Source organism: Poecilia reticulata, linkage group LG4 (genome assembly GCF_000633615.1).
Source record: "Poecilia reticulata strain Guanapo linkage group LG4, Guppy_female_1.0+MT, whole genome shotgun sequence".
NCBI lineage: Eukaryota > Metazoa > Chordata > Actinopteri > Cyprinodontiformes > Poeciliidae > Poecilia > Poecilia reticulata.
The window spans coordinates 16,697,057-16,712,047 of NC_024334.1; the positions used below are offsets into that span (position 1 = coordinate 16,697,057).

The window sequence follows — 14,991 nt, forward strand, 5'->3', positions numbered from 1 at the left end:
AACAGGAAAAAAAAAAATTCAATGTCATAGTCTTCTGAACATTGGATGACTTTCAGGATTGATAATCTTGATTTTTCCCTAATAATTTCTTCAGTCACCTGATGTCATTTTAGCAGATTTAACAAACATGGGGCAATGTAAGAAACAATAAATATACTGACTGAAAATGAAAACATTTTTCAGTGACCTATGTTTTTATGTTCATTTAACCTTCCACCTTTACAAGATGCTGCATAACCACTATGCAAGTTTTTAGATCCTTAAGCATAAATAAAGAAACTGAACTTTAGGCCTCACATTGGAGGAGATTCCAGCAACTTAACTTGCACAATATCTTGCATGACAACATCATCTGCAGCTAGGCTTAAATAGACGACGATGTCATCAGGTTCATACTCAGAGCTGCACAACAGCATTAAACATTTAAATGCCTTATGTAAACCAATGATTTGTCCTCTCTAACCCTGCTGAAGCTCTGCAGCTGAAGGAAAACTTCCTCTGTATTTGTCATTTGCACAGAAAGCCAGTTATGTTTGCAGCTCTAACTGAATAGAGGGTCAGTGTGACAATATGCGAAGGAGTACGATGACATATAGACTTAATTTGACAATTTCCTCCCACGTTTATTCAAATAAAACTCATTTTATCCTCAAAATATCTATGCTTCCAAGGGTTTTTTTTCTCCAAATTTAAAAAATCTACAGCTTATGTAAGAGTTGCATCATGAAATTGTATTTATTAGAAATACTTATCATGTTACTAGTTAAGTGAAATATAGTTTTTAATTTCATGTTATTTCTAAAGGTTTGAAGGTATTCTTATTGTGGCTGAACTCTGTGTTGGGGTATAAAAAGGGTTCGGTGAATGCCCTTATGAAACTGGGGGGTTTGGTACCTCAAAAAAGATTAAGATCCACTGATTTAGGGCCTTGAATGGAAGAGAAAAACAGAAAAAAAGAGTTTGTGAAGTCAACCATTGAAAGACAAAAGATAAAGTGACCTAGTAGTGATCTGTGTGGTGCTTTTTTTATGAAGTACAACAAACAATGACGAGAATTGTTTTAAAAAATACTTTAAACACAAGCCTAACATCTTAAATATGTTTAGATGGATAACAACTGTGAAAACATAAATTTCACAAACGTAAAACTACGTTTGTTTTCCAAGGACCTAATTTCCATTCCAAAAAATAAAAATGAATTAAAGTGGTTTATTCCAGCTGTGCTGCTGGACTGGAGTTTGTACATATTCTTTAGAAAACTGAATCAAATCACGACATGCAATAAACCCGGCTTGCTGGCATGTTTTCAAAATGAAATAAATACCTGGCCTGTACTGCAAATTCAAATGAACTCATTGAAAAGTGCCCAGCCCTCCTGTGATCAACACTTCTAGAGCAAAGCCAGAGTTCCAGGTCTGAAGGGAATTTTAAATGCCTGAAAGGCCCTGAAGGCCTGAATATTAAAACATAAAATCTTCTACAACACTCAACCCACTCTAAAATCTCAGACTCCACTGAACCCAAACTATTTGCTCTACTATATTTTTAATTTATTGAACCCATCCCGATTATAGTTGAACTTCATAGTTCTCCTGTTTCATTATTTTCTTTTGAAATGTAATAAGATGATTGTGGTTAATTTCTGCAGTCCCATGAAATGAATATTGGTGCTTTTATCTCCAGCGCTGCACCTTCTGTTTCCACCTAACCTACTCAGTGTTTTGATAACTCTCATAATATTTTGAGCTGGTCCAAGTTTTTAATTACTGCAAAAATCTTAAAACATCTTTTGCATCCAATATTTAATATAAAGAAATCTATAGAAGCAGAATTCATCTGCAATATGCTTGATGTGGTTTACTGGTGATAAATGAAGGTGTGCTGAGGTAAACTATTCATCCCTGTGGTGGAGGAAATTAGTCTCTTCAGATTTTGTGTGCGATGCTCTGTTGGAGGAAGGAGAAGGGTCGTTGTGCCCGTCCCTGAGTTTCTGAAGCTTTCAGCTGTGACTGAGAGGCGCAGGGAGGGCCGTCTCATGTTCTCTGAGCTGGAGGAGGATGACTCAGCAGCAACAGTGAACAATGTGTTGTCATTAATAACAGTAAATCTGTCTTCTGCAAAATTGTAACAGGGATTCGACAAGGAACCATTTTAGGTCCGGTCCTTTTTAGTTTGTATATTAATAGTCTTCCTGAAATTTGTCCTGAAGTCAATCTGCAAATGTATGCTGATGACCCCATTGTTTACACATCGGACAAAAGCGGTATTGTTGTCAGTGAAAAACTTCAGAACAGCCTGCAGAGATTATCAACATGGCTAAAGGATTCTTGCTTAACGATCAATACAAAGAAAACAAAGTGCATATGCTTTTCAATAAAGAAAACATTACAGTCCTTGAATATTCAGATCAATGGGGACCCTATTGAACAAGTATCACAAGAAAATTATTTAGGAATAATTTTGGATGCTTAAATTTTAGGAGCCATGTTGATAAAATCTGCAAAACTGTTAGATCGAATATAAACTGTTTTAAAATGATTAGACATTGTTTGACACTTCACTGTGCAGAGATGTTTTTGAACTCACTGATACTCTCACATTTTACCTACGGAGCTACTGTCTGGTCTCAGACTAGTCAAACTATACTCAAACCATTAGCATGTCTCTATAATCTTTGTGAGATTTCATATCAAAAACCGATTCGATTCCATCACTGTCACATTTTGGCTAAATTTGGCATTTTGGATTTTACAAATTTTCTAAATGTTTTAAAATGTATTTTTAAGTGTTTAAATGGACTGGCACCTACACCATTAAGTGATTGCATACAGAGACTGCAGGGTAATAGCAGATCTACCAGAGCAGCTTTAGATGGAAATTGTAAGGTCCCCTTTCGAAGAACCACTTTTGCTCAAAGTGCTCCGTCGGTGAGAGGATCTGCAGTTTGGAACTCACTTCTTGTTGATTTAAAGTCCGTAACCAGTTTTAGTACGTTCAAAAATCAAACAAAACTCTGGTTATGTCAAAAACAGAACTGTACCCATTTTTGATGTTGTACAATTCTCTGTTTGTATACATTATGTTGTGCTATTTTAAATGATTATCACTTCAATTTAATTTAATGGGTTTTTTAAAAGCCCATCTAGGGACAAGTGCTGCGAATTAGCTGTTGCTATTGCACCATGATGCAAACATGGACTGCTGTTTTATTTAATTTGTCTATGTCGATGTGTCTGTCCCTATCAAATAAACTAAAAAAATATATATATAAATTAGATAAAACACTCTGTTCATAATGAAGTGATATTTAAATTCCACTAAGGGATGAACGTGTTGCTCCCAAAAGAATCAATTTAAAACACCCATGGTGTTATTTAAACTCAGAAATATTTCCCTTAAACAATTTTTGTTCATCAAGCAGCAAAACCTCAAATATTTAAACATTCAAGCAGATGTTCAGTTTGCATTGAAAAGACACTTAAACGAGGAAAGTTTTGCATCTCTTATTTGGACGTGTCAGCAGTTATGGTTGGCTAATGTGATTGTATCACATTGTAAAGAAAATAACTGTTTGAAGCTATGTTCACAACTCTAACATTAAAGCTCCAGTATGCAACTTTTCTAAAAAAAAAAAAAAAGGAAAAAAAAAAGTGTCATGACGGTATAACATGAGACAGATGATCTAAAAAAAATCAACTTCCTCCACTACTATTGCCGTCTGCAAAAATGTGCGGCTCTCGGTCAAAAACAGCCAATCAAAACCAGGAGGAGGGTCTTGGGGCTGACAATCATCCTGATATATGCACTGGTAAATGTGTTGATGGTGAAACGGTTTATCCGCCGTCATCTGAGGTCATGCTAATTAGCCTTAGTATTCATGGCAGGTTTTGTTTGTTTTGTTGCAGGTTTTGTAGCTGTAGCATGTCAGAGAGCAAGGAGGATAGCGTGAGCATGACTGACAGCGCTAAGCCCCTCCTCCTGGTTCTGATTGGTTATTTCTGACGATTGAGTTATTGAATGAGTCCCATGCATCTTCTTTGTTTGCTATCAAGCTAACTTTATGGGCATTACTGCCACCTGCTGGCCAAGGCAGTTTAGATCTAATACTATATATATAATTTATTCACTTTTTAGGGCTATACACATAAGCTTGTTAAAGGTTACCTTGTTACCTTTAACAAGGTTACCTTTAATAAGCTGTCTTATTTTGTGCCCAAAATAAGACAGCTTTAGAGCAACGTTAGTCAGATGATGTATTAATAAATCAGTGTAAATAATCAGTGGCTGCACTTCAGTCTGTGCCTCGCAGCTATGGAAACCAAGTGAAGGCACAGCCCCGTGTAATTGGTCTGGCTGATAAAATCTTCCTGTAAACAATTGCAACTGGGCCGCCCATTTGATGAACTGTGAATATAGCACAGATTATGTTTACCGAGGGAGGCTGCCGCTGTGTATTTGACGTGTTCACTTGCGGTTGGTGTCTGTTGCATAAATAATGAGTTTAGTTTCACCAACTTTTAAGAGCAATAAAAACCCTGAATGACTACTCCCCAGGCTTCACATGTTGAAGTTTTGGGCGGGGAGGCGGATTATACTGTTGCACTGAGAAATTATGGCTCTGGAGTGAAAGACATAGAAGTCACAGATGCAACTATTTTATCGTCAATTATCTTACCTTCTGCAAAAAACACACAAGCAGAGTTTTGAGAGTTTCTCGATTGATTTTTACCCAGAAAGCACATGGGCAAAAACTGTTAGTGAAACGGTCACTGGGACTGACTAGTATATATTTCATTCAGGGAAACCTGGAATGCAGCGTTCATAACAAACACGTGTATTCATCTGCTCTATTGCTAGCAAAAGCCGTACTGATTAAATAACATAAAAGTCAAGCAGTTCCCTAAAAGTCCAACAAATGGCAGCAATGCGCCATGCAAAACAAAATACCCACAGTTTACAGGACACACCCCCTGCTAAAGAGCCCCCTGGTGGTTGAAGAAAAACCCACATATAAACCGGAAAATACAATATATGAAAAAAAATCTGAATGCTCTCTGGTATTGTTCGGGGGGCCGGACCAAATGTGGSGGCGGGCCGGATCCGGCCCGCGGGCTGTACCTTGGGGATCACTGTCCTAGATGATTATGTTTGAGTCATGACCATCAGACCTAAACAGAGAAAAGCCATGTAGTTTAAGATTATTCTCTCTTTTGCACTGTAAATTAATATCATATTCTGAGTAGAAGTGTTGAATGGCTGTGCATTTTGTGGAATATTTAACTTAATGTCACTTTGTCCAATGTCACACCTTAAACCATTTGCTGTTTCATGTTACAACACAATTTGGATGTTTAATTGGGATTTTATCACACAAAGCAGAAGCAAAAGGAAAAACAACATGCATAATTCTCAGATTTCAGTTCACGTTTCAGATTTTTGAGTCTTTCCTACAGATTCTGAATTGCAGTTCGATTTGGACTTTGATTAAGCCACTATTTGTGATGTTTACCGTTTCAACTTTTGAGTTGAGTCAGTGGGATAGTCAAAGCTCAAAAGATTTTAACTTTAAGCTTGCCTACAGCTTTTTTCCTGAACTGTGATCATGCTGTTGTTTATTTTATCTAATGCTGTAAAACACTTTAAAAGTTTTTGATTAGAAAGGCCAAAATGTAGAAAATGTATGTTTGCTTTCAGCAGTGTAAATGTACGACGGTAGTTGTGCTTCTAGATTCATCAAGAAGCCATTTTCTATTGCACTTAAGATGCTCATTTGCTTGGTTCAAACTTTTCAGTGAAACAATGTTGCTGGAAATAATGTAGTTATTTTAATCCAGAATATTTAAGTGCTCCATGGGTAGTGAACTGAAGCACAAAGACAATAACACTAAAGCGTTTGTTTATTTAACACAAGTCTTATAATTGCCACATTCAGCAATGTTTTGCTTCCTTGACACGTTGCAGGCCTACTTGGAAACACAATCATCACAGCAATCATTGTATAGTCTAATCAAACCGTTCAGTGGCTCGCTCTCATAACTACTGTCTGCTCTGTTTGTGAACAGGAACACATGAATGTAGTGAGAAAAGCATGAAAAAAGGCATCGTTATCTGATGGTGTTTTTATGTGAAAGTGTTATGCAGTTTGGAAAAATCTAGGATTTTATTTTTAAGTATATTTCAGGTCTTGAGAATAATAGACAACCTGATATAGACAGATTTACACATGCTCCATATTCTTCCCATTTCATGATAATGGATTCAGCTAAACTCCAGATTTACTTGTATGACTTGAACTTTTCAGTAACCTTTCGTGTACTAGCACCACATGGCTGGACCTCTGTTAAATTAAGTCAGTCACTTTAAATGGGGTGAATATTTATGCAATCACTTATTTTGGGTTGGTTTAATTTGGATTAATAATTAATTTGTAATTGCCATTATATGGTTGACATTAGTTTTCACTTTGACATCAAAAGGGTTTTTTGTAATTATGTCAGTAAAACCAGATTTTGCTGATCATGATTGATTTGTAAAAGTAATAAAAAGGGTAAAACATCCCAAGGAGTAAATATTTTGTACAGGCACTGTACACCTTATGCAGCCATCCATCCTTTCTCTGTCCGTCCATCCATCCCTTCCTTCATCCATCCATCTGCCCATCTGTTCCTCCATCCCTTTACCTATCCGTTCTATCAATCTGCCCATCCTTCCAACTGATTATATATCATTCAACATAGGAAACATTTACTTTATTTACCATTTGCTTTAAAGTAGACCAAATCTGCTTCCTTGGATTTCACCTCTATTAAAAGCCATTAAAAGTTCCCAGCTTTTAGGAAATACAAATGATTTGCAGCAACAGAGTGACTCCAATTACATGCAGACCAGATGCCACACCTGACCCCCCTCAGTCACCTCTTTGCTCTAATGAGCTCCCTCGCCAGGCCTGACAGCCATGACAGAAAGTCTACTTCCTGAATGTCTCGTTCACCCTCTAATGGAAACTATTGTTTTCTTTTCTTGTCTTGCAGTTGGAAAGACATCTCTGATCACACGGTTCATGTATGACAGCTTTGACAACACATATCAGGTAGGTGGTTGTTTATGTAGCTGGTTATTTAGTCTGTAATGTTACAACTTATGTGTTTTGATCAGTCACAAGGGTTACAAGCCTTTCTTTTGATATTCTTCATGAATCAAAGACATGTACTTCAGTAAAACCAGCTTTACTAGAAATATCCGCCATGTGTAAAATGACAGAACATGTTAAAAGAGCTGCGTTTGAGTCGAAAAGCTTCAAAAGTACCTATTTTCCCGTGACGATTAGTGTTTTTTTTAGGTCTGGTTTGCAGAGCAGCTGAACCTCACTCGCAATCCTAAAAACAGAATATTGCTTTTGCAGTTCCAGCACTTCTGGAGATCTTTGTGAGCATCTGCAGACCTGCAGACGGTTTAATAACGCCTGCGGGTTTATTGCTTTAAAAGCAAAAAAAGGATCTTCTTATGCAGTCATAAAACTGGAATTACACATAAATCTTTCACCCTTATGGATAGTGTAGAATGAGAATTTCCGTGTCTTTTAGCTCATTTAGTTCACGATCTAATATATGTAAAGAGATTACGTTAAGAACTGCAGCGTCGCATTGTGGTTATTAGAGCAGGCAAAGCGAGGAAAGCGAATAAGTTTGATCTGAACTTGAAATTAAAAAAAAGAAATTGATTTATCTTTTTTTGCAAATATAGTTATACTCCAAATTATGGCATTTCAACATCAGAAACCAGATCAATGATGTTTTGAAGTGGGAGGCGGCGGGCGTGGACGGGTAGCAGTACACCAATGAGTGATGCAAAAGAACAGAGGTCCATTTCTAACCATCTAGATCTTCCTATGATAGACTCTGAGTCTATGTTTCTGTTACAACCTGCTGATCACACTCTGTGAAGCTTCCCTCTGAGAACATCCTGTTCTGATCGATTGTTTGGTGTCATCTCGGTCCCAAGATGTCAGAGTGTGAGCCACATGAAGATGAGGATGGTTTAACTTCAAACTACACTGAACCAGAGCAGCTGGTGGATGAATTATGGACATCAGTTGTGGTTTATCTCTAGAAAAACGGCATGCTCTATAGTAAGAACTGAAACATTAAACAATAAAAAAGGCAAACAGGAAATGTTAATAATAACTGTATTCTTTAAAAGGTAATACAGCAGATCTAAAAGGCAATATGGAAGAGGTTCTTTCAAAATAGAGAAGAGACTACAAATACTACGTTGAACTTCATTTACGTTATTTTTCTGGTCGTACTCAAACATATTTTCATATTTTGCAAATGGGATTGGTACAGTTGAGAAAGTGCCATTGTTAATCCACAGTTCTGAAGAGAGTCTAGTGAATGGCAAATGGACTGAATTTATAGAGCGCTTTGGTAGACATAGTGATTTGTGCTCACAAACTACACACTTATATACACTGAGGCATATTAGCATATGGCAGGCGGAGGATGAAATCGAACCCACAAGACGACGACTTAACCCACAGAGCCACGGTTGCAAAGTTGGCCACTTTCAGAAATCTTTATCTGTTTTTTTTTATGCATTTATCATATTGTTCATCATTTATCACGATACATTTCTTATGAGCTTTGATTTATTGTTGCCACGATAGATTTTGATTGTTTAAAGTCTCTCAAAATTGTCATATTTTCGGGATTGATAGTTTTACCATGATATTTGCTGTTTTATCACTGAGAGCGTGAATAAACATCAATAAATTTGAAAATATGATTAGATGCAGTTGCTGCATGCAGCTTAGTCATACAAGTCACACTTCTTTATGTGAGTGGTATCCTACAGAAGTGCTTTACAAAGGAGTATAGTAACAACCAAAAGAACTAAAAAAAAAGAACTTGATACATTCATTATAACAAAATATCATTTAAGTTCATATCACCCACTACTAGTTCTATTATATTTTCTGAATACATTTTTAAACAGTTTTTTACATATTGAAACAGATTCAATCTTATAAACTAGACTTTTATTCTCAAACTGCATTGTGGTAATTATTAAAAGTGTTCAATCCCAATAAAAGAGAAATATTGTGTTTATTGTTTTAGCACTAACAGAAAGTCTAATGTGTGAATCTTAAAGTGCATCAGAATGCAGAGTATCTCTTATTGTCATAAATACTAATGAACACATTTTTTTCTAGGATGCCTTTTTTTAATTTTTTTTATTTTATGAATCACATAATTTTATTTAGGAATCAGGAACAACCTTCATTATGACTTTCTCATCCTTGGGCGCTGTGCACTGGACTCATAACCCACCCATGTAGGTTTCAGTATTTCATATTTCACTACCCAGAAGCTGTAGCTGCATTCACATCTCTGTCAGTAGCTCGCAGTTAAAAAGCAACCAGTTCATAGGCACTTTTTTCCACTCGCACTTCAAAAATATTAAAGTGTCCTAACATTGTTACTGTACGAAGTTATGATACTCGAGACAACAGCTTTGTCAGAGTGACGCTCTCGCCCAGACACATCGCACTTTTGCCAACGTTGCACACACCTCTTGATGGCTCTGGAAGTGAGCTGATCTTCTACCATCTGCTTGTCGTTGTGGCAGGCCCAGGAGACAACAGTGTGCATGGAGCAGCAGCAGAGCGGTAGCATGGTGGTAGCAGTGGGGGGCCTCCTGCTACATTGCTAGCCTTCCAAATACATCCTACAAATGTGGATTTAGAAGCCTTTAGGATGAGAGGTTCCTCTGTGTAACATAAGGCTGTTTAGTTTTGTTGAATAAAAAGAGGAGGCATTCACCATCTGTAAAAGGAAGTTTACCTCAAATGGCTTGTACTCTGATCTGATGAAAAGTAGAAAATAAAATTAACTTTACATTTTTACAAAGTTAACTTGTGCGCTTAATCACAATAGTATAACGCATTAATATTACATAGCGCAGATTTGCATTACCTGTTTTGACCTAAAGAGTGAGGAGAGTCAAAGCGGTGTGCTCAGCAGCACATTGAACTTTAAAATAACACTCTGATGAATGTTTGGATAAAACCAAGGTAACATGTACATATTCAAACTATGACTTATCCTTCCACCAAAGCACAAGCAGTTTAAAATTAACATTTCTAAATTGACATTTGAGACAATTACTTATTTTAAACCTTCCTGAATATTAAAACCTGGAAAACAAATCGACTGACACCACTATATGTATATAAAATAAGCATGAGAGTTGAAGTATTCTTCATGTGAAACTCAAACTTGATGTAACTCGTACAAGATTTTTGAATAAGACATGTTTTACCTGAAGCTGATTAATGCAATGTTGTCTGCATTCAGTGGGAATGGAAGAGCTGGTTATCCAAAGCATAATAAACTCATTTATTAGACATGGACATGCATTGCTGCCAATAAATTGGGGTCACTGCTGATTATTGATGATGTGACTGTTGATAGAAGTGGCACAATTACAGAGCTACTCTCAAATAACCTGATAGGACAGCACTTCAGTGTGTCGATGGATAAACAACAATAAGGTCATCTTATTGGGGCCTGCCATAGGAACGCATGGAGGCCCCATGCATTGCTATGCATTGCTATTCATTAGAAGTAGCCTTATCCCTAAAAATAGCTTTTTATCTTTTTTTATTATTATTCATTATCCATGTTTAGCACACCGAATTGAGGAAGTCGATGTAAGACAACATGCTAGTTATACCCCACGTGCCACTGACAGCATTTAGGCTAACATTAGCATTTTAGTTAATTTTAGCTTATACACTAATTTTAACATACTGAATGGAGTAGGTCCATGTTACTCAACATGCTTGTGGTTCTCCACATGCTATTGAATACATTGTGACTTACTTTAGCATTGATGCTAATTTTTAGCATCAGAACGCTGGGTTGCAACCAACGAACACACTTTAGCAAGCCCTGTTTAATTGGGCCTGCTAAAGTGCACAATTAAACAGTTGTTTTTAACCTGGCATCAATCCTAAACTTTGGATAAGCGGCACTGGTGACTTTCCAGACTGACATCCTTGTGTGTGTGGATGTTTCATTCAACTGCAGGACTCTACTAATCATTTTCAACTTTTCACTGTGCCCAGCTGCAAAGCTATTGTAGTTATTAGATTTTTTTTTTTTTGAGAGAGAGAGAGAGAATCCTTGATTTGCACAGAGAATCTGTACTTTATTCACAATAACGCACAAAGTGAGAGGGCTGATTCTTGCTCCTGATGCTAACTATCTGAAGCAGAACAGCTACTTTTCCCTTCAGATAATTAACTGAAACTCTGTCACTCTAATTTTAAACCTGTCGAGTGCATGTAAAGATATTTAATGCCTCCATGACAGGGTCATTTTCCCTGTCTGGTGACTTTTGCCGTTGCACTGTCCAGCTGTTGGACACTTGGCAACACGAGTGGAGCAGCATCGTTCGACACAGCTGCTGCCACTTCTGCCTTCTGTTATAGAAGTGATACATGTGTGTTGCTGATCTGCATGTGCACCAATTAATATGCTGGTACACGTTTGTTCATTTATAGACTAGACTCGAATTTATGATGTTCATTTATGAATGACTGTTATGTCTGCATCATTTTCAGAGGTGGCAGAGGCTCTATCAATACATCTGGGCCAGTGTGACTCGTCTGCAGTCAATCTTACCCCAAGGCTGCTGCTGTAATTCCCAGGCTAAGTGGTGTTGGATAAACTCCAGTCTGGATATCTATTAGCCATCCAAGCCAACATTTAATGTAATCATCATAAGAAGTATGTGGGGACTTGGTTTCACACACAAATGGTGTTCTGCAGAAGTCTAGAAGTAATGAGACCTGAAGGGACAGGCAGCAGGCTGGCGCTGAATAGAAAGCATCTGCTTATTGAATGAAGCGCTCATATTTTGTTTAATGTCAGTCTTTATGCCGACACAGCTGTGGCTGCAACAGCTGGGAGGAATGCAGCAAGAGGGTTGGTTTTCTGTTTGCTTGTTTAAGGAAAGGTATGTTTCAAAAAAAGGCTTCGTAACCTCTATCTCATTATGATGCATCTAAAAAAAAAATGTAATATCTTTTTCTGGATATCTTTTGACTTTTGAATCTCTAAAAATTTCAAAGTTTTTTTTCTAGAACATTTCTAAGATTAACCTCAACATTTCAGAGATTTTTCTAGCAATTCTGGGGCTTTTTGGACTCAAAAATCTCCTTATTTTTTGTTTTTATCCAAGAACATTTCTGCGATTAATCTCATATTTTCTTAGTGTTTTCTAGAATATTTTTGGCTTTTGGAACTCAGAAATTTCCAAGTTTATCTAGAAACCTGTGCTCCTGCATTTTTTTTCTATCTACTGTGATGCTAGTCATAGTTTAATTGACATGGATCAAAACTGTAACTCAGTTTTCCCTAATTCATAGTTACATATGCACAATGACCCTCTTTCTCAGTAGCAGGTAGAGCTGACAGTGATTTTGCTGGGGTTTTTTTCTGTCTCAACTCCAGAGACCTTTACGTTTTAATTAAAATGCAGCAGGCATCAGATCAGTGAGAGTGTTTGTGCTGCTGCTCAGAGGGGGGAGGATATATTAGCCCAATGAGGGTTAAAAATTGATTTGAATAGAGCCCACAGGAGACACCTGTCCTGAAGTGCAGATTTATGCCATCATGGTTTCCAGCTTCTACATCCGGGATTGTCGGCTGGCGTTTTTGATTCATCATTCGTCAAGTTTCGGACAGTCGAGCAGATGCGGCCGAGTCATTTGAAAGAGGAGCAGTGGTGTGTTTAGTGACCGACGGCCGTCAGAAAGATGAAACTGAGCGTAGCGGCAGCTCCAGGCAGCAGGAGGATGTCAGTGAGGCGAGCCGCATTTGCTCCTTTTTTAAAGCAGCAGTCTCCTATCAAGCAGCCATTCAGCCGAGAGAGACAGAGACAGGCGTCCTTGCTGCCTGGCAGCACATGTTAAAGGGCTCTGGGGTCCCTGGAGGCTCCACGCTTTTGTCAGTTGCGTCTGAGCTGTCAGTCAAGCCTGGCCACCAGGCTGTGATTTCATCTGTCTGTTCTCCCCAAATAATCAGAATCAGCTGCTCTTTTCTGCCTGTTTTCATTACTCGAAGGCGGAAATGTTAGCGCCGTCTTTGGGGGGCGGAAAGCCGTCCTCATTTTTTCCAACTTGTTTAGTGTAAATGTTATTCTATGTAAACCTAACCTTTGAGCTCCAGGTTAACTGTGTCAATAAACTTATTGAAGCTATGAAATCTAACTCTGGATGTTCTGTTTACATGTTGAAATCTTAAACGATATAAAGAATAAGCCCGGCGCGGGCCGAGTGTTGACTCTTCAACTTCAAGTTAGCATTACTACAGATTTATAGTGCTAACACAGAAATTTATAACATGTAGAACATAATTTAGTTTATTTTAATAAAAATCAGAAAAACAGCAATTAATGAAATTTTGATCTTTTTAAAATTTGTAATACTGTTATCTATTACAATTGACCCTTGCCTATTAGATAGAGCAGGTCTAAAATACTCAGAAGAAAATGCATCTTAGGAAGCAGACATAACCCTAACCCTATCCAGGCTTCGTCCTTTGCGCTTATGCCAAGTGACTTTGTGTTACCCGCCGTATCAAGCATGGACCTTTGTCATAATAATAAACTGACTTTTCTTTTTCTTCTAACCACAACACCACAATAATGATCAGAGTTGAAGCATCCATGTTCTCCTTGACTCGAGAAATGTAGTCTTTAAAAAGCTGCTCTGTCCTTCTTCAGTGCTGTTCAGGGTCTCGGGGTCTTTGATTTTTTTCAGCCCGCTTTCTGTGAAAGGAGACTCATTCATGGACAGATTTACTCTCCTGAACAGTGCTGGCAGCAAACCTCAGATGAATCACATTGCGTGTTCTTAATAAGCTGTTGAAGCTGTGAGCAGATGCCTCTGGGCTCTCTGTGACTCAGGGTCGCTCGGTTTGTCAGCGCTCTTGCTAGATGGAGGACCTTGAAAGTCCTGGTAGGAACAGAGCTGTCAGAAGATTTTTTTTTCTTCTCTCTTAAAAGCAGCATTTGTTTAGCCTGCTGAATTTAGAAGAAATTTTTCTGCAGAGGAAATTTGGGGAACGTGTTAGATATTCAAGTTCTGGTCTGTGTGTAGTCCCTTTCTGACTGTGCCAACATGTACTTTGTATCTCAGGTTTCAAGAGCTCCCGTGTCGGCAGGTGTTTTCTTTGTCCTCCATCTGGACTGACTGATTTCAAATTCTTCTGAAGTCTCTCTAAAACTATTACCAGACTCAAAAGCTGCTTCAGTCTTCTTTTTGAATGTCTAAAACATGAAACATGTTGTTGTTCATTATTTTTTCAATAGTCTGGTGCCTACCAAAATAAATGGCTCAAGGTTTAAATACAGGAAACCTTCACAATGCTGAAGTTGGCTGATGTGGAATATGTATTTTAGTTGGTAGGTCTAGGTTTATGCTTCTTCCTGCTTCTTTCTTTTCATGATTTCTTTTAGTTAAGATATTGTTTAAGAGACTTAAACAATTACAATATTACCAATGTCATAGCAAGATTTTTTTTTTTTACATCTTGCACCCCTAATTTTAATGACATTCCTCTGAATGTAGTTTGTGTTCCTAGCCTCTGTTACCATGGAGTCCAACAAGTAACTAAATGATGATTAATATCTGATTCGCTTCCAAACATTTTTATACTTAACATTTTAAGATGGGAGGGGGATTATTAGAACCACTCCTGTCTACTGAAGACAGGTTTAGCCCTAGTTGGCAGCAGAATGGGTGGGGCATGTATGACCAGTCTCCTGACATTATGTGCTTGTTAAAAATTAAACGGGAGGAACATTAATAATTTCCCATGATCTTACTTCTGCATGTACAGCTGTCTGAGGGATTCTATATTCAAAGTGGAAGCAGTACAGAACCTAGAAGATCTCTATTATTCTCCTAAAACAACCTACTAT

The 14,991-nt window shown here is 37.7% G+C and overlaps 1 protein-coding gene across 2 annotated transcripts in view; it reads left to right on the top strand.

Annotated features, from left to right (window-relative positions):
- rab6ba (RAB6B, member RAS oncogene family a) overlaps positions 1 to 14,991 on the top strand; it is a 56,023-nt gene that overhangs the window by 16,395 nt on the left and 24,637 nt on the right. For both annotated transcript variants that reach the window (XM_008407691.2, XM_008407693.2), the window contains exon 2: positions 7,032 to 7,090. In XM_008407691.2, the coding sequence (XP_008405913.1) occupies positions 7,032 to 7,090 (59 nt within the window). The remainder of the gene's footprint in view (positions 1 to 7,031; positions 7,091 to 14,991) is intronic.